This window comes from Schistocerca cancellata, chromosome 4, assembly GCF_023864275.1.
Source record: "Schistocerca cancellata isolate TAMUIC-IGC-003103 chromosome 4, iqSchCanc2.1, whole genome shotgun sequence".
Lineage (NCBI taxonomy): Eukaryota > Metazoa > Arthropoda > Insecta > Orthoptera > Acrididae > Schistocerca > Schistocerca cancellata.
Window position 1 is genome coordinate 778,010,005 of NC_064629.1, and position 26,088 is coordinate 778,036,092.

The 26,088-nt window shown below is 45.0% G+C and overlaps 1 protein-coding gene across 1 annotated transcript in view; it reads right to left on the bottom strand.

The window, feature by feature from the left end:
* The window catches only part of LOC126184960 (glutamate [NMDA] receptor subunit 1), a 513,057-nt gene that overhangs the window by 319,611 nt on the left and 167,358 nt on the right, over window positions 1-26,088 (bottom strand). Inside the window, exon 5 of the mRNA XM_049927654.1 lies at window positions 2,833-3,027. Within this exon, the coding sequence (XP_049783611.1) occupies window positions 2,833-3,027 (195 nt within the window). The remainder of the gene's footprint in view (window positions 1-2,832; window positions 3,028-26,088) is intronic.

The window sequence follows — 26,088 nt, forward strand, 5'->3', positions numbered from 1 at the left end:
GCACATAGACACAGGCAACAGAGCATGCACAATGTCGGCACTAGTACAGTGTATATCCACCTTTCGCAGCAATGCAGGCTGCTATTCTCCCATGGAGACGATCGTAGAGATGCTGGATGTAGTCCTGTGGAACGGCTTGCCATGCCATTTCCACCTGGCGCCTCAGTTGGACCAGCGTTCGTGCTGGACGTGCAGACCGCGTGAGACGACGCTTCATCCAGTCCCAAACATGCTCAATGGGGGACAGATCCGGAGATCTTGCTGGCCAGGGTAGTTGACTTACACCTTCTAGAGCACGTTAGGTGGCACGGGATACATGCGGACGTGCATTGTCCTGTTGGAACAGCAAGTTCCCTTGCCGGTCTAGGAATGGTAGAACGATGGGTTCGATGACGGTTTGGATGTACCGTGCACTATTCAGTGTCCCCTAGACGATCACCAGTGGTGTACGGCCAGTGTAGGAGATCGCTCCCCACACCATGATGCCGGGTGTTGGCCCTGTGTGCCTCGGTCGTATGCAGTCCTGATTGTGGCGCTCACCTGCACGGCGCCAAACACGCATACGACCATCATTGGCACCAAGGCAGAAGCGACTCTCATCGCTGAAGACGACACGTCTCCATTCGTCCCTCCATTCACGCCTGTCGCGACACTACTGGAGGCGGGCTGCACGATGTTGGGGCGTGAGCGGAAGACGGCCTAACGGTGTGCGGGACCGTAGCCCAGCTTCATGGAGACGGCTGCGAATGGTCCTCGCCGATACCCCAGGAGCAACAGTGTCCCTAATTTGCTGGGAAGTGGCGGTGCGGTCCCCTACGGCACTGCGTAGGATCCTACGGTATTGGCGTGCATCCGTGCGTCGCTGCGGTCCGGTCCCAGGTCGACGGGCACGTGCACCTTCCGCCGACCACTGGCGACAACATCGATGTACTGTGGAGACCTCACGCCCCACGTGTTGAGCAATTCGGCGGTACGTCCACCCGGCCTCCCGCATGCCCACTATACGCCCTCGCTCAAAGTCCGTCAACTGCACATACGGTTCACGTCCACGCTGTCGCGGCATGCTACCAGTGTTAAAGACTGCGATGGAGCTCCGTATGCCACGGCAAACTGGCTGACACTGACGGCGGCGGTGCACAAATGCTGCGCAGCTAGCGCCATTCGACGGCCAACACCGCGGTTCCTGGTGTGTCCGCTGTGCCGTGCGTGTGATCATTGCTTGTACAGCCCTCTCGCAGTGTCCGGAGCAAGTATGGTGGGTCTGACACACCGGTGTCAATGTGTTCTTTTTTCCATTTCCAGGAGTGTATATAGTGATACCTTACTGTACTTTTGGTTCCATGTGATCGCAATGGTTTGCATATATGCATCTTAATTCACTAGTTTTACTTAGTTTTTGTATTTCGTAAATATGCCTTATGCCTGTCATGGGCGCCACTTGGGCTGCTCTTGGCACAATATACGCGGTGTTCGTATCTTCATCCGTCACAGTAATATTTGTATGCGCGCCAAATGCACATTGTGGTGTGTGCGGCTCATATCGCGTTTATTTTATAAGCGTGCTGCTATAGCGGAGTCAGCTGGTGTACTCAAGGTAACATGCGATAGTCGTTGAAATTTTTCCGCCCTCTTCTTGTACCTTCTTAATGATATACTGGCGGTGTCTTTTCTTTTAACTATGTTCACTTTACATTTTATGTGGTTTATTTTGCTTCAGTTTTCCATTTTATATGGCTTTATGACAGATACGTTACTCATCTAGCTACTTTTACGTAATTCTCTATTAGTTTCAGTTCATTTTGCCCGTGTAGTAGTAGAAGATAGGACCATGTGCCTTCCTCTGTTTGTTTCTAATTGATTGGTGGCATGTTTTTATAAACAATCTGATGATGCCCCAAAAGGATGAAACGCGTTATTGATATTAAATAACTTCGCAGCCAAATCTGTTTTTCTGAAATAATTCGAAACCAGTTACTGTAGCAGCCTACACAATGGAACGGAAATATTTTCATCAATAATTTTAACGACAAATTATGTATTATCTGAAACAGGAGAGTTGCTATATGGGATACAACAGAGATGTCGGAACCAGAGATTGCGGTATCACTGCCATCATCATACGTCACAAGGTTGGAGCAACAAATTTTCTTACCTCTTTCATCATTCAAAACAAACACCAGAAAAGTAACAAAAATAAACTGAGTTACGGGTGCATTCAGAAAGTAACAGGCATTAATATTGTGAACCAATACATAGATTAAAGACTACACTCCCTTATTTAATGAAACAAATCATTTCAGAATCATTCTCGCAGGCGGAAGTATTTCAACTGTTCTTACATTTACTTAGTGATTCGCTTGTCTATGCGTCTAAAATGTGTTAAACCATACTCTGTGAAACCATACTCTCGTGACTACAAGAATTCGAAACAGTTTCCTTATTGCGATTTTTCAGTTTGTTTCAAAGTATATCACGAATGAAAAGTTCACAGGCGAGCGACAAACACGAACAACGAATTGAGATGGCGCCGCCAGGCTCACGGTGGGCTCTCCATCAGGCCATCAGCGTGCCTAATGATAATTCGCTGTATTGTCGAAATATTGTGCGCGTTTGCCACGACGAATCGGCTGCTCGCTCGAGTGCTTTTCATTCGTTATCTCTATTGAATACAATTTTAATTATTCTTCGATTAATAAACGCACAAGTATTTCTGCCGAGAGTACGTGAAGAGAATTCGAATATTATAGCTATACCTTTTCTGGTTACATAGTATGTCTGCGTTCGCCATCATATTCATATTTTGTGCGGTGTGTAACAGTCGTGGCGACTCACCTGCACTTTAATTTCTACATCATCTTCGAGGCTTTGCGATGTTGTCTGGAAACGGCCAAGCAGTGCTCGCCCGTCAGTATCAGAGCTGTGTATGAAAATAACTTTTTTGTAGTTGAAATGCTTCAGCAGTTCCACCCATACGTCGGCTTGGTGTGAATATGGAGGCACTGTACGCAGGAACGATACGTGAATATTCTGTAAGGAAAAAAAGGAAAACATTAAACCTTTATGGTACGTACCTCACAGACACAAACACATTTCTGAACTAACACATCGAAATAAATATGGGAAGATAATAATACCTATATCTTGTTTGCACTCACGCTCAGTACGGCTTGTCTGAGAGATTATGTGCCGTGGTCAAACACTGTACTGCATTTATTTGTAAAGAACGGAAACGAAAGAATAAATGCTCGATAGTTCTCCACATTAAGCACGTAAGATATTAGAGCATGTCATCGTATTGAATGAAATTAAAAATACGCCAGCTCTTATATCTACCTAGGTAGCTGTGGACATTTTCATTTTATAGAACATGAAGTCATAAAGATAGTATTCAAAATGAAAAAAAAAGTCTGTTGACCAGGACAATCCGTTATGCATATTTTTTGGTGAAATATTTTTAGTTAACTGTAGTATACATTTTATACGTATCTGCATTTGCAATCTCATTACCAGTTTCAGCGTTTTTCAGAGTAGCTGCTCATACATATTTGAAGTACACATGAGTTACTGTCCACCTCCTGAGCTTACATACTGACTACGGGAAGAGCAAACTCTCGTCGTAATGAAGCATTATCAATAAAATATGCTACAGAGGGCAAGGAATAAAAGCAAACAAACAAAATCTAGGTCTAGAATGAGATTTTCACTCTGCAGCGGAGTGTGCGCTGATATGAAACTTCCTGGCAGATTAAAACTGTGTGCCCGACCGAGACTCGAACTCGGGACCTTTGCCTTTCGCGGGCAAGTGCTCTACCATCTGAGCTACCGAAGCACGACTCACGTCCGGTACTCACAGCTTTACTTCTGCCAGTACCTCGTCTCCTACCTTCCAAACTTTACAGAAGCTCTCCTGCGAACCTTGCAGAACTAGCACTCCTGAAAGAAAGGATATTGCGGAGACATGGCTTAGCCACAGCCTGGGGGATGTTTCCAGAATGAGATTTTCACTCTGCAGCGGAGTGTGCGCGGATATGAAACTTCCTGGCAGATTAAAACTGTGTGCCCGACCGAGACTCGAACTCGGGACCTTTGCCTTTCGCGGGCAAGTGCTCTACCATCTGAGCTACCGAAGCACGACTCACGTCCGGTACTCACAGCTTTACTTCTGCCAGTACCTCGTCTCCTACCTTCCAAACTTTACAGAAGCTCTCCTGCGAACCTTGCAGAACTAGCACTCCTGAAAGAAAGGATATTGCGGAGACATGGCTTAGCCACAGCCTGCGGGATGTTTCCAGAATGAGATTTTCACTCTGCAGCGGAGTGTGCGCTGATATGAAACTTCCTGGCAGATTAAAACTGTGTGCCCGACCGAGACTCGAACTCGGGACCTTTGCCTTTCGCGGGAAAGTGCTCTACCGGAGGTGTTTTAAAATATTGAAATTACTAACTCCGTGGCATTATTTACACCCTGTTGAGGGAAACAGAGTTATACAGTACCAGGAATAACTACGAAGATAATGCGGAGAAAAATAGAAATCAGTTTGAAACAGACACCAGTTACAATAAAATTCTCGAACTCTCCGAGAGGAGGAGTGCAGTACACGCTGATTTTAAGCTGGATAATAATATGGAGTCAGTTTTATGTTTTGAGAAAACAGTAATTGAGAACGAAACCTTAAAGACAGCAAAACCTCCAGTAAATATCCAAAACGTTAACGTCCTATACACTGACTGAAACATTTGTGGAGGTTCATTCCACGATGCTGCTCCTGCACACACGTTACATCAGGTCTTGCCTGCAGTAACGCCTGGATATAAGAGTGTGGAATCACCAAATTCGCCCATTTACGTGCCAGTTGTGCTACGACATGTTTCAGAATTAAGTATCTCAATTAAAGATCAAGACGGAAATATTTTAGGTTAAAAAATACACTCCTGGAAATTGAAATAAGAACACCGTGAATTCATTGTCCCAGGAAGGGGAAACTTTATTGACACATTCCTGGGATCAGATACATCACATGATCACACTGACAGAACCACAGGCACATAGACACAGGCAACAGAGCATGCACAATGTCGGCACTAGTACAGTGTATATCCACCTTTCGCAGCAATGCAGGCTGCTATTCTCCCATGGAGACGATCGTAGAGATGCTGGATGTAGTCCTGTGGAACAGCTTGCCATGCCATTTCCACCTGGCGCCTCAGTTGGACCAGCGATCGTGCTGGACGTGCAGACCGCGTGAGACGACGCTTCATCCAGTCCCAAACATGCTCAATGGGGGACAGATCCGGAGATCTTGCTGGCCAGGGTAGTTGACTTTCACCTTCTAGAGCACGTTGGGTGGCACGGGATACATGCGGACGTGCATTGTCCTGTTGGAACAGCAAGTTCCCTTGCCGGTCTAGGAATGGTAGAACGATGGGTTCGATGACGGTTTGGATGTACCGTGCACTATTCAGTGTCCCCTCGACGATCACCAGTGGTGTACGGCCAGTGTAGGAGGTCGCTCCCCACACCATGATGCCGGGTGTTGGCCCTGTGTGCCTCGGTCGTATGCAGTCCTGATTGTGGCGCTCACCTGCACGGCGCCAAACACGCATACGACCATCATTGGCACCAAGGCAGAAGCGACTCTCATCGCTGAAGACGACACGTCTCCATTCGTCCCTCCATTCACGCCTGTCGCGACACCACTGGAGGCGGGCTGCACGATGTTGGGGCGTGAGCGGAAGACGGCCTAACGGTGTGCGGGACCGTAGCCCAGCTTCATGGAGACGGTTGCGAATGGTCCTCGCCGATACCCCAGGAGCAACAGTGTCCCTAATTTGCTGGGAAGTGGCGGTGCGGTCCCCTACGGCACTGCGTAGGATCCTACGGTCTTGGCGTGCATCCGTGCGTCGCTGCGGTCCGGTCCCAGATCGACGGGCACGTGCACCTTCCGCCGACCACTGGCGACAACATCGATGTACTGTGGAGACCTCACGCCCCACGTGTTGAGCAATTCGGCGGTACGTCCACCCGGCCTCCCGCATGCCCACTATACGCCCTCGCTCAAAGTCCGTCAACTGCACATACGGTTCACGTCCACGCTGTCGCGGCATGCTACCAGTGTTAAAGACTGCGATGGAGCTCCGTATGCCACGGCAAACTGGCTGACACTGACGGCGGCGGTGCACAAATGCTGCGTAGCTAGCGCCATTCGACGGCCAACACCGCGGTTCCTGGTGTGTCCGCTGTGCCGTGCGTGTGATCATTGCTTGTACAGCCCTCTCGCAGTGTCCGGAGCAAGTATGGTGGGTCTGACACACCGGTGTCAATGTGTTCTTTTTCCATTTCCAGGAGTGTATGTTGACTCCTCACAATCGACAAATACTATCATCACTAGGATACACAGTGCTGCAAATCTTAACTTCGTTCTCTGTGAGCTCTCATTCGGCAATGCGGTGAGTGAAGAAGAAGAGGGTTAGTCACACACTGTACTGACTGTAAGAGAAAAAAATTGCCATCAACGATTCTATTACTAGCATCGAATATCGCAAGTATAAATCATCTGATCAACCAGTTTTCGCTCACAGCGATTCAGTATCGATTGTGAGAAAACAAGAACACTTATCGACCATCATCCGACAGTCTTCTGTATATTTAAGAAAGACTTCTCGATGAAACAGCAGTGCAGAAAGCTATTGACAACGAGTTACATAGAAATTGAGCACTTCGCATGTTTTCAGAAATTCAGTATCCTTTGAATAACCACATTATTGTTCATGTGCCCAATCTGGGGCCGGCCGCTGTGGCCGAGTGGTTCTAGGTTCAGTCCGGAACCGCACTACTGCTACGGTCGCAGGTTCGAATCCTGCCTCGGGCATGGATATGTGTGATGTCCTTAGGTTAGTTAGGTTTAAGTAGTTTCTTAAGTGTAGGGGACTGATGACGTCAGATGTTAAGTCCCATTGTACTTAGAGCCATTTGAACCCAATCTGAGAATTGCAACGCTAATGAGCAGATATGCATTTTTACGTCAAGTGATGCAGTCGCATTGATCAACAAATGAACTAAAAGTATTTGTTGATGATGGAAGTTTCGGTTTCTTTGTATGGGACTTGTATTTGCGGAGGACTACAGGGAGGTTGTTTTAAAAGTTTTTCATGAACTCGTAGTGATTCGCAGGAGACAAGTCACTAATCATATTATCTCAGATAAAGCAGATGCCATGTCGAAAATTGTGTTCGGAAAAACGTACTGGGAAACACCAGAAATACCAGTGTTCAAGAAAGAGCAAATATCATTATGTACCATTATTATGTAACATGATCTAAGCCTCGCTCCAGCATTCTTTCATTGGAATTTATTGGAATGTGTTACACCAGAAATTTGTACACGGACGTGGCCAGTTAAATTCAATATAGCGCTCAAAACAGAAAGATACGTAGCACAGGGCGTCTCTCTGTGGAGTTAGTGGCAGACTTTTTTCTACATCTACATCCATACTCCGCAAGCCACCAGACGGTGTGTGGCGGAGGGTACCTTGAGTACTACTATCGGTTCTTCTATTCCAGTCTCGTATTGTTCGCGGGAAGAAAGATTGTCAGTATGCCTCTGTGTGGGCTCTAATCTCTCTGATTTTATCCTCATGGTCTCTTCGCGAGATATACGTAGGAGGGAGCAATATACTGCTTGACTCCTCGGTGAAGATATGTTCTCGAAACTTCAACAAAACCCTGTACCGAGCTACTGAGCGTCTCTCTTGCAGAGTCTTCCACTGGAGTTTATCATCTCCGTAACGCTTTCGCGATTACTAAATGATCCTGTAACGAAGCGAACTGCTCTCCGTTGGATCTTCTCTATCTCTTCTATCAACCCTATCTGGTAGGGATCCCATACCGGTGAGCAGTATTCAAGCAGTGGGCGAACAAGTGTACTGTAACCTACTTCCTTTGTTTTCGGACTGCATTTCCTTAGGATTCTTCCAATGAATCTCAGTCAGGCATCTGCTTTACCGACGATTAATTTTATATGGTCATTCCATTTTAAATCACTCCTAATGCGTACTCCCAGATAATTTATGGAATTAACTACTCCAGTTGCTGACCTCCTATATTGTAGCTGAATGATAAAGGATCTTTCTTTCTGTGTATTCGCAGCACATTACACTTGTCTACATTGAGATTCAATTGCCATTCCCTGCACCATGCGTCAATTCGCTGCAGATCCTCCTGCATTTCAGTACAATTTTCCATTGTTACTACTTCTCGATATACTACAGCATCATCCGCAAAAAGCCTCAGTGAACTTCCGATGTTATCCACAAGGTCATTTATGTATATTGTGAATAGCAACGGTCCTACGACACTTCCCTACGGCACACCTGAAATCACTCTTACTTCGAAAGACTTCTCCCCATTGAGAATGACATGCTGCGTTCTGTTGTCTAGGAACTCTTCGATCCAATCACACAACTGGTCTGATAATCCATATGCTCTTACTTTGTTCATTAAACGAGTGTGGGCAACTGTATCGAACGCCTTGCGAAAGTCAAACACGGCATCTACCTGGGAACCCGTGTCTATGGCCCTCTGAGTCTCGTGGACGAATAGCGCCAGCTAGGTTTCGCACGATCGTCTTTTTCGAAACTCATGCTGATTCCTACAGAATAGATTTCTAGTCTCCAGAAAAGTCATTATACACGAACATAATACGTGTTCCAAAATTCTACAACTGATCGACGTTAGAGATATAGGTCTATAGTTCTGCACATCTGTTCGAAAACGGGGATGACATGTGCCCTTTTCCAATCTTTTGGAACGCTACGCTCTTCTAGAGACCTACGGTACACCGCTGCAAGAAGGGGGGCAAGTTCCTTTGCGTACTCTGTATAAAATCGAACTGGTATCCCATCAGGTCCAGCGGCCTTTCCTCTTTTGAGCGATTTTAATTGTTTTTCTATCCCTCTGTCTCCTATTTCGATATCTACCATTTTGTCATCTGTGCGACAATCTAGAGAAGGAACTACAGTGCAGTCTTCCTCTGTGAAACAGCTTTGCAAAAAGACGTTTAGTATTTCGGCCTATAGTCTGTCATCAGCACCATTTTGGTCACAGAGTGTCTGGTCATTTTGTTTTGATCCACCTACCGCTTTGACATAAGACCAAAATTTCATACGATTTTCTGCCAAGCCAGTACATAGAACTTTGCTTTCGAATTCGTTGAACGCCTCTCGCATAGCCCTCCTCACACTACATTTCGCTTCGTGTAATTTTTGTTTGTCTGCAAGGCTTTGGCTATGTTTACGTTTGCTGTGAAGTACCCTTTGCTTCCGTAGCAGCTTTCTAAGTCGGTTGTTGTACCACGGTTGCTCTTTTCCATCTCTTACGATCTTGCTTGGTACATACTCATCTAATGCATATTGCACGATGGTTTTGAACTTTGTCCACTGATCCTCAACACCATCCGTAATTTAGATAAAACTTTTGTGTTGAGCCGTCAAGTACTCTGAAATCTGCTTTTTGTCACTTTTGCTAAACAGAAAAATATTCCTACCTGTTTTAATATTTCTATTTACGGTTGAAATCACCGATGCTGTAACCGCTTTATGATCGCTGATTCCTTGTTCTGCGTTAACTGTTTCAAATAGTTCGGGTCTGTTTGTCACCAGAAGGTCTAATATGTTATCGCCACGAGTCGGTTCTCTGTTTAACTGCTGAAGGTAGTTTTCAAATAATGCACTCAAAAAAATGTCACTTGATTCTTTGTCCCTTCTATCCGTTACAAACGTTTGAGTCTCCCAGTCTATATCTGGTAAATTAAAATCTCCACCCAAAACTATAACATGGTCGGGAAATCTACTCGAAATATTTTCCAAATTTTCCTTCAGATGTTCTGCCACAACAGCTGCTGATCCAGGGGCCTATAGACACATACAGTTACCATGTTTGAGCCTAGTTTAACAGTGACCTTCACCCAAATTATTTCACATTTCGGATCTCCGTCAATTTCCTTCGATACTATTGCACTTTTTATCGCTATATACACGCCTCCCCATTCACTGTCCAGCCTGTCTATGCGGTATACATTCCAATCTGAGTTTAGAATATCATTACTGTTTACATCTGGCTTCAGCCAACTTTCCGTCCCTAGTACTATGAGGGCATTGTGACCGCTTATTAATGAACGTTGTGTAAATTGTTATTAGAAGCTGGATCTCAAGTATCTGTAGCATGGAAGAGTACAGTTGGTAAAGCAGAATTAAACCCACCAGGCTGAGCATTAAGTGGTGTAGGAGGGGGTAATGTAGATTTACTTGGTTCATGGTAATAAGTATCCGAATGGGAGGATGTAACATTCGGGTTAATGTAGAAGTTCTTCCCATAGGTGGCAGTGGCTACGAAGTCCTACTCGGTTTAGATTTCGTGATTACACATCACGCCAACATTGACTTGGAATAGCGTACGTATAGTAGAACTGGATGGAGCCCCGTTTCATTTTGGTTTTGCGGCGGGAAACTATTACTGTGAAAAAGAACACCCAAGATGTTGGGTGGATGGTCAGCTAATTGAGACTAAAGTTCAGAACACCAAAAACAGTAATAATGGCCAAGGAACGATTTTTGTGTTATTTACGGGCTGTATGTTCTACAGAGTGGCAACCCTTCTCAGAGCAATGGTGTACCAGCGGCCTAACTTCGAAAGGGTACATCAGCAGATGACAGCTTCAATCACGCATGCTGCCTAGCCAGCAGGAGGTAGAGTGAACGCCGCCACAGGACTCGGACCCCGCAGACCTCCAGGAGGGGGGGGGGGGGGGGGCGCCGACTTAAAAAATTGGGGGGGGCATACTGGGGGGTCTTGCCCCGGAAAATTTTCTAAATTTTAGATGAAAAAGTTTTTTTAAAGCATTTTAGAGTCATATGATCAACATTAGAACCCAGAAAACTGGACTCTCGATAACTCGACTCTCCTGGAGACTCGACAAGCCTGACACATTTTTTGGCTTTGAAAAAAGAAACAAATCATAAACACGCACGGTATTTTCGTAAAAAGCTAATTTAATTTACTGTAATAATCATGCTATAGACTATTACAGAGCAGTGAATATATAGCCCTGAAAAGACTGAAATTATGTTTAAATAAATCCTAAACTATCATTAAAAGAATAAAACATAAAATATTGCTGTCGCACAGTAATAGCACTTTGATTAATAAGTGAAATAGCTGATTTAAGCTTACTTTGAATAAGGCTCAGGGATCATTAAATAAAAACAACAACTCAAAGTTAACGTTTTAACACAGTTAATAAAGTTAATACAGAATGCCTAATACTTTCAGTCAAAAAGTATGTAAATAGCAGGTTTTAATTGGGTCTTACACCCTAAAAAATTTAAATATTTGAAAATAACTAATACAGTACTATAGTAATATAGTAATACGGTACTAAACTAGTACTAATATTTCGAAATGGAAAATTTAACATTATGTATGTATTTAATTCCCTATTTTATAAAGATTTTTAATATTTCTCTAAATTCCATTATTAGGGCTAGAGTGTCTTTAAAAAGGTGCAAATGTCGACCGGATTACTGAATATGAAGTCGTTGGTGACTGGTTGGATATCCAATGCATCCAAAACATCTCTGTGTGTATGAAGAACAGCCAAGTTGTTCATTCACTTCTGTCCCATTGTTGATCGGAGGTATGACTTCAGACATCTAAGGGTGCTAAATGACCGATCTGCTGTTGCTTTCGTGATTGGAACTACTTGGAGAAGCTTAATGCACTTCTCTACTTCACATAAAATTTCTCCAACTGCAGGCTCTTGTGTAATGTACTTTCTTACATCACGCATGTTTTTTAAGACCAGTTGATTTTTATTTGCGATATCGGCTAACATATTCAAGTGTAACCGCAGTCCCTCAATGTCTAGGTCATTTTGAAAAACTCAGTTGTTTATGACGTTGAGACAGCAACCAGCCGCAAATTTATTTTCAGTTCTTTTATTCAAAAGGTAGCGTTACCGGTTTCGAATCATTAAGATTCATCTTCAGACGTTTTCACGCTTTCGTTACAATATGTGGTGCGTTTTTTTACGGATTAATTGCCCTAAAATATTTGACGTAAGTCACATCCAATGCAAATCTGTAACTCAACCATCTATGTGTCGTGCTTATAATTATGTATTATTTATATTTTATGACAACTGACTCTGCTAACGGTATACTACGCCTTTCACATCGCTGGCAACGGGTTGTACACTACGCTAGTGACTACTTTGATGGACAGTAACAGGTGCAAACATGTAACTCTTTTCTATCGGCTGTGAATGAATAGTTGCCACTATTGAAATTTCAACCCTCGTAAATAGCTTTGTAGTATTCCTTTGGGGTTTTGAAAGTGTGCAGTGAGCTGGCCTCGTTGTTTTCATACTTCTTTGGTATATTTCGATGCCTAGGAAGCGGAGGATCATAAACTTGTGAAGGTTTTTCTTTTAAACACAATTGCCAAAAGTGTTCAAAACGATCACACCCTCCATTCAACATACAAATCAAACCCTCATATTTTTTCCAGATCAGCAACACTTAGATGAGGACATTGAATTTTTTCATTGACATCCTCTACTGGGTTCATTGCATGGCGATAGAGACGTAAAAAGAAAATTCTTGAATTGTAACATTGACTCAAGGTAGCCTGCACAGTTGTAACCTGCCACTGTTTCGTCCTCTGCAGAAAATGTTTCAGAAAACTCTAGAAGTTCTTCAAAGGTTTTCAATATTCTCAAGATACTAGAAGCTCGTATAGTCCACGAATCGGGCAAAGGGGTCGTAGACCCGGTTGGTCGTTGGCGCTCACACAGCGTATGCTTCTGAAAAGTCCCATCCTTTTGTTGGATTCCATTACGGTGTTTATTAAGTCCTTGGCTAAAGCCATAATATCCCTCATAGATGTAAGATGGCGGAGACTGCCTACAACTGTCAAGTCTAAACTGTTAGCAGTGCAGTGCACATAACATGCTTTTTGTTGTATATCCAAAACTAACTTTTTTAGTCCTTTGAACTTACCTCTCATATTCGAGGCACCATTATAGCACTGCTCTTTTAAGTTATCCACTGTCAAACCAAGACGATCAAAAACGTCTTTTAAAATACCTAACAGAGTTTGTGATTCGGTGTCGGGGGTCTCGTATAAGCCAATAAAGTCTTCGTTGATGATTAAGGAATCATCGACAGTATGAATACAAAATGACACTTGTTCGTGAATCGAGGACTCACTTGTTTCGTCAACCGTAATAGAAAAATCTTCAGTCTTCTTGATTGAAGCCAATACTTTTCTCAACACAGACTTTCCTAGTAGATCAATGATCTCGTTTTGAATATCGTGGGACGTGCACTTATACCCCAAACGACCTAACCAGTCTTTAAAGACAGGTATGTCATTCTTTTGGAGTTCCAACAATTGAAAAAAATTTGAGTTTACATCTTCGTGCCCTCTAATTTCTAGTCCTTGTCGGCATAGAAATTGCACGGTAGTAAAAATTGTCTCAAGAGCTAAACGGCATTTCATCATATCACCACCTAAATGTTCATTCAACTGGGAGGCCACACTTCGGTTAGTGATAGAATTTAGTTTCAGAACACCTATATGCGTAAACGTATTTTCACGAAGACGGAATTTTTCCAAAGCCTTTTCCCAGTTAGAAAACCCTACGGAAGTAAATACATCTTTTTTGAAGAAAACTGTAACAGATTTTTAGCATCTGCCTCTTTGTAGGTTTTGCAAAAAGCTTTTTCAGTAGATGTCTCATATTCTAGCCACGTATATTTGATCAAACAAGAGTTCTGAAATGATCTTCCCTTACCAGATTGTCCAGGTTTCGGTTGTGAACGGTCCTCGTCTGAAGATGACGAAGCAATTGATGACAATAATTGTTGGCGGTTGACTTACAGTATCATCAACTTCCAAGCGCGCCTTTGTGGTAACAAGTTTATCCATTGCAAACTTAATTCACAGTACGCTAAGAGGCTAAAGTAAACGAATAAAATATTGTCATGTAAAATAGTCCACTAGACACTAAAGTAGGAACACTAAACATGTGTGCAGCATGCACTGAATGAAACTATCCACACTGAATGACTGCGACAGCAGGGTGGGCTTTATATAGCCGCAGCGCACTAATGGCTCTAAGCGTCAAAGCGACGCGAGGCGGAGTGTTCCAGGCGCTTCTGCTGCAGTCCTTTTGATGTCGCCGTGGCCGCAGCGCTGGCCCGCCAGCGCCAGACATTACCCGAAGGTTCGCGCACCGGGAAAAATTACGTGTGCCCGCAGCACTGTAACACTGTCACGATTCACACCACTTGTTTTCAGTTAACCTGCTTACTACCGTAATAATTATTTGTTTTAACTCATTACTGAATGTATTTTAAACGGTAACTATCGTCAAACAAAGAAAATAAAAAATACCAACATAATTTTGTGATTTTACAAAGCATAATATAACTAACAATTTTCTTAACCAAACGAATTTTTGAGGTGGCTCGGACTCCCTGAAGCCCCATGGAGTCGGCGCCTGTGTCCATGGGCCATGAGATCGCAAGTAGTTCCTCTAGTATCTCTATGCAGCCTGCCTGGGTATTTAGGCTGGTGCAAAATCACTCCGAGGCATCTTCCGTCGAGCTCTGTGCCAGACGCCGACTGCATCTGCCATTGTTCAGTCAGAATCTCGACTGGAGCTTTTGCTATGTATGACGGCATGCCACACCAGCCACTGCCAATTGAGGGAGTCACCACTTCACCAGCACCAGGACTTGGGCTCTGTGTGAGAGATGACCAGGATCTTGGTTTTGGCCATCGACATTCACTACGTTATTTTGTTCTACTTCTTCGTGAATATTAATTTTTGACTCTTTCACCATTATGGCCTTTAGCCTACGTTTGGTCTTGTGTAAATTCAATGATCATCACGAAATTCGACAAACTATTTTAGTGGCTAACTTTTCTCCAAAGGAGTAGTATTTTGGTGTACGTAATTTTCAGCAAAACTGTTCTAAATTGTTTACATGAGCTGTGTTCTCACTGTGGCTCAACTGTCACAAGACTTGGCTAATTCTTACGAGGAATTTTTCAGTAAACCAATATTTTCACACGTGTTCAATGCCCCAGGTAGACAGCGATAGCGTGCATGTGACTCCTCCGGTGTGAAGACCACGATAGTGTTTTCTTACTCCACCATGTCTGATCCTTCGAATATTACAACCCAAGTTTTGCTACTACTCCAGAACGTGGAGTAAGTCATGCACATGATGGTGGAGAAGGTGGCAGCCATGACCACATCCAACCAAACATCCATCCAACCAACTGTCCCACAGCGATTCACTAGTGAAAGGATTGAGAGGGGTGCTGCTGCTGTTCTATATGTTGGACTGAAAGATCGAGTTCTGGACGAATGACATGACCAGAATAGAGCAACATTTCTTGGTCCATGGTATCATAGATGACGTCCAGTAGGACGCATTCATCTTGGCATATGGAGGCCTGCAAATTCATTGTTTGCTGCAGCAACTCTACCCTGAAGTGGTGTCCCATGTTCTCTCACACGATCACTTAAAAATTTGTTTGCTAAAATATTTCGATTGTCAAATGCACATTACGGAGGCCCACCATGAGTTTTTTTGGCTGCCACAAGCTCAGCGGACAATTTTACAGAGAACGGATAGCGACATTGCAGGGCTTATCCTGCGACTGTCGGTTCCAGTGTACTAACCCCAATGTATCAGTCCTATGCAACTTCCCTTGTCAGAGACATGATTCTTGTACATTCGTTGGATGAAGGATTTTGTAATGACTTCCTCAAACTCATGGATCCCACGTTAGAGACTTGCCTTTCCATCATTAGGACTTTTGAACAGTCTCTGTGGTCATCAGCAACATTACACGATCCTTTGCAAGTGTTTTCTGCGTGCCCAGCTCACTGGCCCCAACACAAGCCACTGCCTTCACAGCATTCTGATTTGCCTGTGGCTGGCAAGCCCTCAACCAATTTGTATTGCCTGCAGTGGTTACCCTCATTCAGCAACTGTTTTATTACTCGTCCATGGGAACAGAGTTATTATTGCCGAGTTAAATGTTCTCCCTGAGGTAAGAAAGGACACAAGATGGAAGTTTGCTAATCTTAAATTACGCCCTGATGGGCCCCCTACCCCTGCCTGATGCCCATGATCCAGATGTTTTACACATCCACACAGTGCTCCCACACCCACAGATTAAAAAAAAAAAAAATTGCATCACCCCGGTTCCCAGAACTCATGAAGACAGACGTTGACTGTGAATATTGTACCACAAACACAGTCCTTTTCACAGTTTAGAGATGTCACTAAACCCACCCAAAGATGTACACAACCATGCATGAGCAGCACCTATTAGACGGAGGGGATCCGACATCCGATATGTTCCAGCTATTCCACCAGGAAGGAGGTACACGGCTCGTGTTGTCTGTAGTTCAACCATGCTTAGACGGTCAATACCGAGGTTCGATCGCGTCCGCATTGTTACTTTGTGCTGGGAAGGGCTCTTAACAAGTGAAGAGTTCACGTGTCTCGGAGTGAGCCAAAGCGATGTTGCTTGGACATGGAGGAGATACAGAGAGACAGGAACTGCCGATGACGTGCCTCGCTCAGGCCGCCCAAGGGCTACTACTGCAGTGGATTATGGCTCGGAGGAACCCTGACAGCGACGTCACCATGTTGAATAATGATTTTCGGCAGTCACAGGACGTCGTGTTACGACTCAAACTGTGGGCAATAGGCTGCATGATACGCAACTTCACTCCCGACGTCTATGGCGAGGTCCATCTTTGGAACCACGACATCCTGCAGCGCGGTACAGATGGGCCCAACAACATGCCGAATGGACCGTTCAGAATTGGCATCACGTTCTCTTCACCGATGAGTGTCGCATATGCCTTGAACCAGACAATCGTCGGAGAAGAGTTTCGAGGCAACCCAGTCAAGCTGAACGCCTTAGACATAAAAAAATGGTTCAAATGGTTCTGAGCACTATGCGACTTAACTTCTGAGGTCATCAGTCGCCTTAGACACACTGTCCAGCGAGTGCAGCAAGGTGGAGGTTCCCTGCTGTTTTGGCGTGGCATTATGTGGGGCCGACGTACGCCGCTGGTGGTCATGGAAGGCACCGTAACGGCTGTAAGATACGTGAATGCCATCCTCCGACCGATAGTGCAACCTTATCGGCAGCATATTGACGAGGCATACGTCTCCATGGACGACAGTTCGAGCCCCCATCGTGCACATCTTGTGAATGACTTCCTTCAGGATAACTACGTCGCTCGACTAGAGTGGCCAGTATGTTCTCCAGAAATGAACCCTGTCGAACATGCCTGGGACAGATTGAAAAGGGCTGTTTATGGACGACGTAACCCACCAGCCACTCTGAGGGATCTACGGCGAAGCGCCGTTGAGGAGTGGGACAATCTGGACCAACAGTGCCTTGGTGAACATGTGGATAGCATGCCACGACGAATACAGGCATGCATCAATGCAAGAGGACGTGCTACTGGGTATTAGGTCTACCGGTGTGTACAGCAATCTGGACCACCACCTCCGAAGGTCTCGCTGTATGGTGATACAACATGCAATGTGTGGTTTTCATGGGCAATAAAAAGGGCGGAAATGATGTTTATGTTGATCGCTATTCCAATTTTCTGTACTGGTTCCGGAACTCTGGGAAATGAGGTGATGCAAAACTTTTTTTGATGTGTGTCTGATAGATTATTAATGCTTGTGGTGGAAGTCAGCACAGTCCCAGTGGAGTTCCAGGTTGATATGGGTTCTTTCACAATTCTTGTTATTTGGGAGACTTATTGCCATCTGTGCTCACTTCCACGACAGGAATTCTCCAGACACCTGCATATCTACAGCAATGATACTGATGAAGTGAAAGGAAACTTCATGGCTCGTATTCAGTATCATTTTACTGAAATCATGGCACACATCTTAATCGTAAACACTGTAGGAGCCACGAACATCCTTCGTTTGGAACTTTTTAATGACTTGGGCTTGGAAGTACATGGCTCTACCAACAGCATTCAGCCATTGGGGGCTAGCTTCTACTTATACGACCTATGCTCCAAATACAAGTTAGCTTTTTCACAGCCTGCCTCTGGCGTCACTAATTTTGAGGCTCATGTCATCCTTCTTCCAACATCCACTCCCCGTTCCTTCAGAGCACGAAATGTTGCATTCTCTCTTAGAAATCAACTACAGTCGGAACTATAGCACCTCAAACAGGAAGGCGTTTGTGGAAAAGCCAAATGGGTCATTTCGAATTTTCAGTGACTTGAAGGCCACAGTTAATGCACAGTCTATCATCGATGCCCACCCGATTCCAAAAATAGACATTATGCTGCGATTCACGGGTGACAAGATTTTGGCCGAGATTGATTTGCAGTATGCTTACCTTCAGCTCCCTCTGGACGAAGCGTCACGGAGCATTATGATCATTAACATTTCATTTGGACTATTTCACTGTAACAGGCTTCCTTATGGTATTTCCACTGCTCGAGCTATTTTTCGACAGTACTTGCAACAGTTGACATGGGTTGTACTTTGGACAGCGAACTGTCTGGACAACATTCTAGTCACGGGTAGCCATTTTTCTGTTGTCCAACAAGCCAGTCTAAAGTGGAACATAATGAAATGCCATTCGTTTGTCCGTTGGGAATATCTTGGTCATGTTCTCAGTGCTTCAGGAATACAACCCACACCACAATATATTCAAGCTGCTCAGCAACTTCTAGTCTCATATGGCATTAAGCAACTGCTATGTGTGCTTGGTCAACTTAATTATTATCAAAAGTTCATCCCACATACCACTGCCATAGCAGAACCACTTCATCATTTGCTATGCAAAAGTGTGAAGTGGGATTGGACTCTCACCCTTCGAGATCTCAAGGAAGCCCTGTTCCATCCAATATACCTTATGGCCAACGACCCAGCAAAACCATTAATTTTAGCAGATGATGGCTCTGTTTACAGCTTGTGTGCGGTGTTATCTCATGAAGTAGATGGTGTGCAACTTGCTATTGCATTCACACTCAAAACTCCGACACAGGCACAATGCAACTACAGCCAGATAAAAAAGGAGGCCCTAGCTATTGTGTTTACACTCAAGAAATACCATGCTTATGTGTACTACCAATGTTTAATGTCACTCGACTGACCGTAAACCTCTTTTACCATTATTCAAGGAAGACTCAAACATTCAGAACAAATTGGCGTGTTACCTTTGGAGGTGGACACTGTTTCTGTCTGGCTATTCATATGTCAGATATTGCTCCACTGCTCAGCATTCTTTCCTGGTTACCATTGGGACAGGACATGCAATTCAATTCGGGTTCAAATGGTTCAAATGGCTCTGAGCACTATGGGACTTAACAGTTAAGGTCATCAGTCCCCTAGAACTTAGAACTACTTAAACCTAACTAACCTACGGACATCACACAACACCCAGTCATCACGAGGCAGAGAAAATCCCTGACCCCGCCGGGAATCGAACCCGGGAACCCGGGCGCGGGAAGCGAGAACGCTACCGTACGACCACGAGCTGCGGACCTTCAATTCGGGACCAGAGGTCTGTTGACAAATGGACACAGAAGCTGAAGAAGCTGTAGCTACCCTTCCCCTGGATGCAAAGAACATCGCCTACCACTCCTCGGAGGACCCAGTTATCTGGGAAATGTTCCATCTGGTGCACTGAAGGTGGCCAACAGATCAGAAACAGATTATCCAGACATATATGCATTCTGGTACAGGTGCCACCCTCCACCCTCAATGCAGTCCTCTAGTTACATAGAGAAAATCGCCACATTCGCGTCATGATTCCATCTGTATCGCAACACCACATCCTGTCTCTCCTACATCTGGGCCACTGCGCAGTTGTGTTCATGAAGAGGCTGCCCAATCAACGTGTGTATTGGTGATGGACTGATACACACATTGCCAACATGGTGGTGGTATGTGAGACCCACCAAAGCAAACAGGCAGTGGTTACTCACAGATACTTCCCTTGTTCATATGCTTCAGCACCTTCGTTGTGACTCCATTTAGACTTTGCAGGCCCCTGCCTTAGCTATACATGATTTATTATGGTTTATATGGGAAACAGATTCCCCTACGTTTCTCAGATGCCATGAACATACTCAGCACAGACTATCCAGGCTCTGCCACTGATCTCCATAGAAGGACTCTGGGAAATCATGGTTACCAACAATGGGCCTCAGTTCATACCTTCTACTGGATGGATTAGCAGAATGTTTTGTCCACATATTCAAGTCTCAGTTAGAAAAGTTGCACCACCATCATGATTTAGAATAAGCCCTCGCTCTATTTTTGTCCACCCCTCTGGACAGCATCAAATCCACCAGGAAACTTCATGGATGGCAACCTGAGTCCGAGCTTTTTATCCTGCAAGAACTCCGTCTCGCCTTCCACAGTCTCAATGCAGCTATTATTCCGTCAAAGGTGACGTTAGTTTTAGTTTTCTCCAAAAATCGCCGCCAATGGGCCCTGACTGTAGTCATCCATTTACTGCAACAGGCCATGGTGGAAGTATGACTACATGAAGGATCATCCATTTGTCGCAAGCATGTCAACCAGGTGTGCCCACAGGAAGCAGCGACGCCTCCTAGCAGTGGATTGTCACGAATTTTTGTTTTAGAGTCGGACATGCCCCATCGGAGAACATTTGACAACACAGCACAACCACAGCACCCACAGGGTACGCATTCTCTGGTCTCTAGGAAGATCAGCCCATCGCTGGTCGAGACACCAGCCTCTATAGACACTGACTTTAGCCCACTGGGCTCACCAGTTTCACGGGCAGCCAGTTACGAGGAACCATGTTCGTTGGACATCGAGATGTGCCACACCCTCTCACCCTACTAGGAGAGGAGGGAAGCTGTGTTTGGTGTGTACACCCAACAGATTGGTAACCCTTCTCTCAGCAGCGGTGTACCAGCGGCCTAACCTGAAAGGGATTACATCAGTAGATGACAGATCTTCAATCATGCAGGTTCCCTAGGCCAGCAGGTGGCACAGCGAGTGCTGCCAGAGGTAACTGGCCTTCTGAACCTGTTATGCCTCTGCAGTCCACGTGATCACAAATAGTTCGTCTACTATTTCTGTGTGTCCTGGGTATTTAAGGCCGCAAAAAGTTTATGCAAGTGACCTTCTGTAGATCTCTTGGCCTGGCATTGACTGCACCCACAGTGCTTCCACCAAAATCTCAATACGAACCTTTGCTATGTATGACGAAATGCCATGCCAGCGACTGCTGACTGTGGGAGCCACCAGTGTCTGCCTTGACCATAATCAAGATGTGGTCTCTGTGTCGCAGATGACAGGGAATTTGGTATCAGCCATTGACCTCCATCCATTATTTTGTTCTACTTCCTAATGAATATTAAACTTAGACTGAAGGCCATAATGATAAAACAGTCAAAGTTCAGGCTCATATAAATTTGGTGCCCATCACGAATTTCCGCAAGCTATTGTAGTGTGTGTATTGTGTATTAAACCAAAGACCTAGAAACGACAGGGAGACTTCGTCCTGCCATAGCCCTCAGTGGTTCACAACCTCACAACAGGCCACAGCATTCCACCACCCCACACCGAACCAAACCCAGGGTTATTGTGTGGTTCGGCCCCCAGTGGACTCCCCCCCCCCCCACTCATCTTCCCCCCCCTCCTACCCCCGGGAAAGTTTGATACCAGATGAGAGTAACCCCAAATGTCTGTGTGGTAGAGTAATGATGGTGTACGCATATGTGGGGACAGTGTTCGCGCAGCAATCGCCGACATAGTGTAACTGAGGCGGAATAAGGGGAACCAACCCGCATTTGCCGAGATAGATGGAAAACCGCCTTAAAAACCATCCACAGGCTGGGTGGCTCACCGGACCGCGACACTATTCCGCCTGGCGGACTCATGCCAGGGACCGGCACACCTTCCCGCTCGGGAAGCAGCGCGTTAGACCGCACGGCTAGACGGGCGAGCTCAACTATAGTAGTGACTTACTTTTCTTCAAAGGAGTAGTACTTTGGTTTATGTGCTTCTCAGTGAAACTGTTCTACATTGTTTATCTTCGCTGTGTTCTCATTGCACCTCTACCAGCACAGGACTTAGCATGTATGTGCGATTTAACAAAGGGATTGTGCTGGGTATTGCACATTAAGAAACTTATGATTGGTGCATTACACCCACTGACAAACAATCTAAAGCAGAGAGTCCATTGAACGACTGCAAAAATGTTAAGATACTACATTAACATTACAATTACTTCAAAAAAGAAGTCTTCTCCATTTGAACTTTGTAATTGTCCTACCCTTCTCCCCTCCCCTCCCCGCCCCCCCCCCCCCTCCTGCCAGAAAAGGATATATTGCCAGTGAGGTGAAAAAGATGAACATTAAAACTTTGAAATGCCAAGAAAGAACTCCTAATAAGAAAGCAGTGGATTATGATGACCAACCCCTACGTACTAGGGGAAAGTAAAAATGTTTGTGACGCTTTATCAGCAACGATTTCAAGTGATCGAAATGACCTCACCTTTCAATATCAAATTATGACTTCCAACTCGTGACACAGTTGTTCAAACAAGTCACATTCGTTTTTTTTTTAAGGGAATTATAGATGCACTGCCTCCTCTATCTTCCACAGTTATCCTTACTCATCACTACGCACTTAAGCCACAAACAAGAATAATAACTTAACAACAGAATTCATCCAAAGAATAAGTTTGCATTGGTTATTCTCTGTAGCATATCCAGTAGTTATTATTATTACTTTTTTCCAGCAAGGACGAAACGATGTCGCATAGCGCATAGAGCTGCAGGATTAAGGGTTATTTGTCAATGGCATCCGATGTGATATCCCTGGACCACGCACCCAATTGCTCTTCACTGTAACTGGAACTATCACCTTGAACATCTCCCACACACTGATTAACCTAAGCGAACTACCTCTTGAAACTCTACCTGTGGAAAACCTGACCTACTTAGATAACGCGTTAGACCCGACTCTGCTAGCCTCCCTAGATCAAATATTATCGGCGCAAAATGGCCGCATTTCAATGGAGCACCTTCTAGACCACGTGGCAAAGTACAGTACTGAACATCATCCCAACTCGTAACTACTGGAACTTCAATCTCAGCTACTTGCATAATTTTTGCAGTAATAAGTACTGCTTACTACCAGTTCAAGTGAATGGTAGCCCAAATCCCATTCCTGCCAACCTCCAACCAGTCAGAACGGCACCAGTGAGAAACAATCTAACAAAGGACAGAGCAAAACCTCTCAATGACCGTTCTCATAGGTCGAGGCACTGACGGGGACTGCACTGTTGCCGGTTCCAAGCAACAGTTGTGATACGCGCATACACCTGCTCTGCGCTTTAAGGAAGCTAGAATCCTACAAATTATATCTTTCGGTTATTTATGTAGAATTTTTCACTTGCCACCGTCATCGGTGATGCCAAATCACGGAAAATGGAATATGAATTCACTGAACAACTCCCTGCGTTCGTGTCTGATGCTCATACCGGCTACGGCGTTCACATAGCAGTGCTCAAAACACTACTGACAGCTCATTGGCTGTCAGACAACAAGCCAAAACACGACAGCCATCGTTCGTGACTCCAACTTTAGTTTGTTTGGAAAAGAAATATAAATAGTGTAGAACCCATTGTCAACACGAGTGAAGTTGAAAATGGAAACTGTAAAGACTTTTAAATTAATTAGTGCCTACGTTACAGTAAACTATTCAACAGAAATCCATGAGCGGATTTATTTTCTTAGGAGGGGGGACTTGCCGGTATAAGAGAATAAAACAATAGCAGAACCTGGAGCAGAAGATAGACCTGAGAGCTGTAAACAGGCCACAGCTAAAACCGGTCAGTGCTGATCATTGAATTGCATAATCAGCGGAAGCAACCGCCCTCTGTATCATCAGGCTTTCGCATACCAATGCCCAGACCAGTTGGTCGTTGCGTCTGTTCCAAATTGTTCGGTTTGACATAGAAACACAGGTACTATCATTAAATCAGCAAGCAGCAGCAGCATTTAAACCTAACGAAACAAGTTCGTTATCGTCGAACAGCTGGTGCAGTTATGTGACGTCCAGTCTGCGTCGGCCGGAGCCGTGCCGATGGAGTCACGAATCCTCCGCCCGTCGCCTGAGCACCTGGACGCTCGAGCAGCTCAGCACTTCACCGCCGTTTAGGGAGTACGATTCGAGCGCTTGGCCATACCCGTCTCAGCCGTGGTGTCAACGGATGACTTCTTCGCTCTAGGGCTTTGGAGCGTGACGTAACCGGACGTAAACACAGCTACCACCGCCTGGCCTCCATACTCCGAGCGGGCAATATGGGCCTCTCGCACCAGCAGAGTGCGTATGGTCAGCAGCCAGAGGCTGACGTACCGGGGGACGCGGTGTTCGAGTATTCAAAATGGCTCTGAGCACTATGGGACTTAACATCTAAGGTCATCAGTCCCCTAGAATTTAGAACTACTTAAACCTAACTAACCTAAGGACACCACACACATCCATGCCCAAGGCAGGATTCGAACCTGCGATCGTTGCGGTCGCGCGGTTCCAGACTGAACCATGCCTAGAAGCGCTCGGCCACACCGGCCAGCGTTCGAGTATTCACCTTGCCCGCCATCGTCACTTGCAGTTTCCAAGTCTCATCATTGTAAACAAACAGCAATGAACAAGTTATCGTAACCTCTTTCTGCTACAACTGCATCCTCTTCTAGCAGAGAACCACCGACCATAACCGACCAACTAGGAAGTCCATTGTAGCTGACGATGCAGAAGCCAGTCACCAACTGCACCGTTATAACTCCATCCCAATGCAAGTGTACAGGACATCGAGGACCAGTTAAAACAGCTGGGGGTCGGCTTGCATCAAGAGAGAATACAACGGCCTTATCTACATCTACATCTACATTCATACTCCGCAAGCCACCTGATGGTGTGTGGCGGAGCGTACCTTGGGTACCTCTATCGGTTCTCCCTACTATTCCAGTCTCGTATTGTTCGTCGAAAGAAAGATTGTCGGTATGCCTCTGTGTGGGCTCTAATCTCTCTGATTTTATCCCCATGGTCTCTTCGCGAGATATACGTAGGAGGGAGCAATATACTGCTTGACTCCTCGGTGAAGGTATGTTCTCGAAACTTCAACAAAAGCCAGTACCGAGCTACTGAGCGTCTCTCCTGCAGAGTCTTCCACTGGAGTTTATCTATCATCTTCTTAACGCTTTCGCGACTACTAAATGATCCTGTAACGAAGCGCGCTGCTCTCCGTTGGATCTTCTCTCTCTCTTCTATCAACCCTATCTGGTACGGATCCCACACTGCTGAGCAGTATTCAAGCAGTGGGCGAACAAGCGTACTGTAACCTACTTCCTTTGTTTTCGGATTACATTTCCTTAGGATTCTTCCAATGAATCTCAGTCTTGCATCTGCTTTACCGACGATCAACTTTATATGATCATTCCATTTTAAATCACTCCTAATGCGTACTCCCAGATAATTTATGGAATTAACTGCTTCCAGTTGCTGACCTGCTATATTGTAACTAAATGATAAGGAATCTTTCTTTCTATGTATTCGCAGCACATTACACTTTTCTACCTTGATATTCAATTGCTATTCCCTGCACCCTTCCCAACCGTATCAGTGCATGCATCCACGCCAGAATGGCTGCAACGTCATACTGATAAGAGGTCTCCATCTGCCTATTTCTTAGTCAGTTTGAATCGATTTTGTAATCACTGCAATTACTATCATCTACACACACTGTCTGTGAAGTTGCATTTTGTTTCCATCTCCCCTTCTGGACGCTTTCCTTTTTTTCTGTCAGGCAGTGTACAATTCTAGCATCTTAACACTGGGCCGTCATAATTTCTAATAGGATATCAAATTAAACACATTTCAGCCGTCTAGTTTCCAGCCTTATCTTATTTGGCAACCAGTTTCAGCGTTTTACTACGCCATCTTTAGGCCCCTGACCGACATGTAGGAAGGT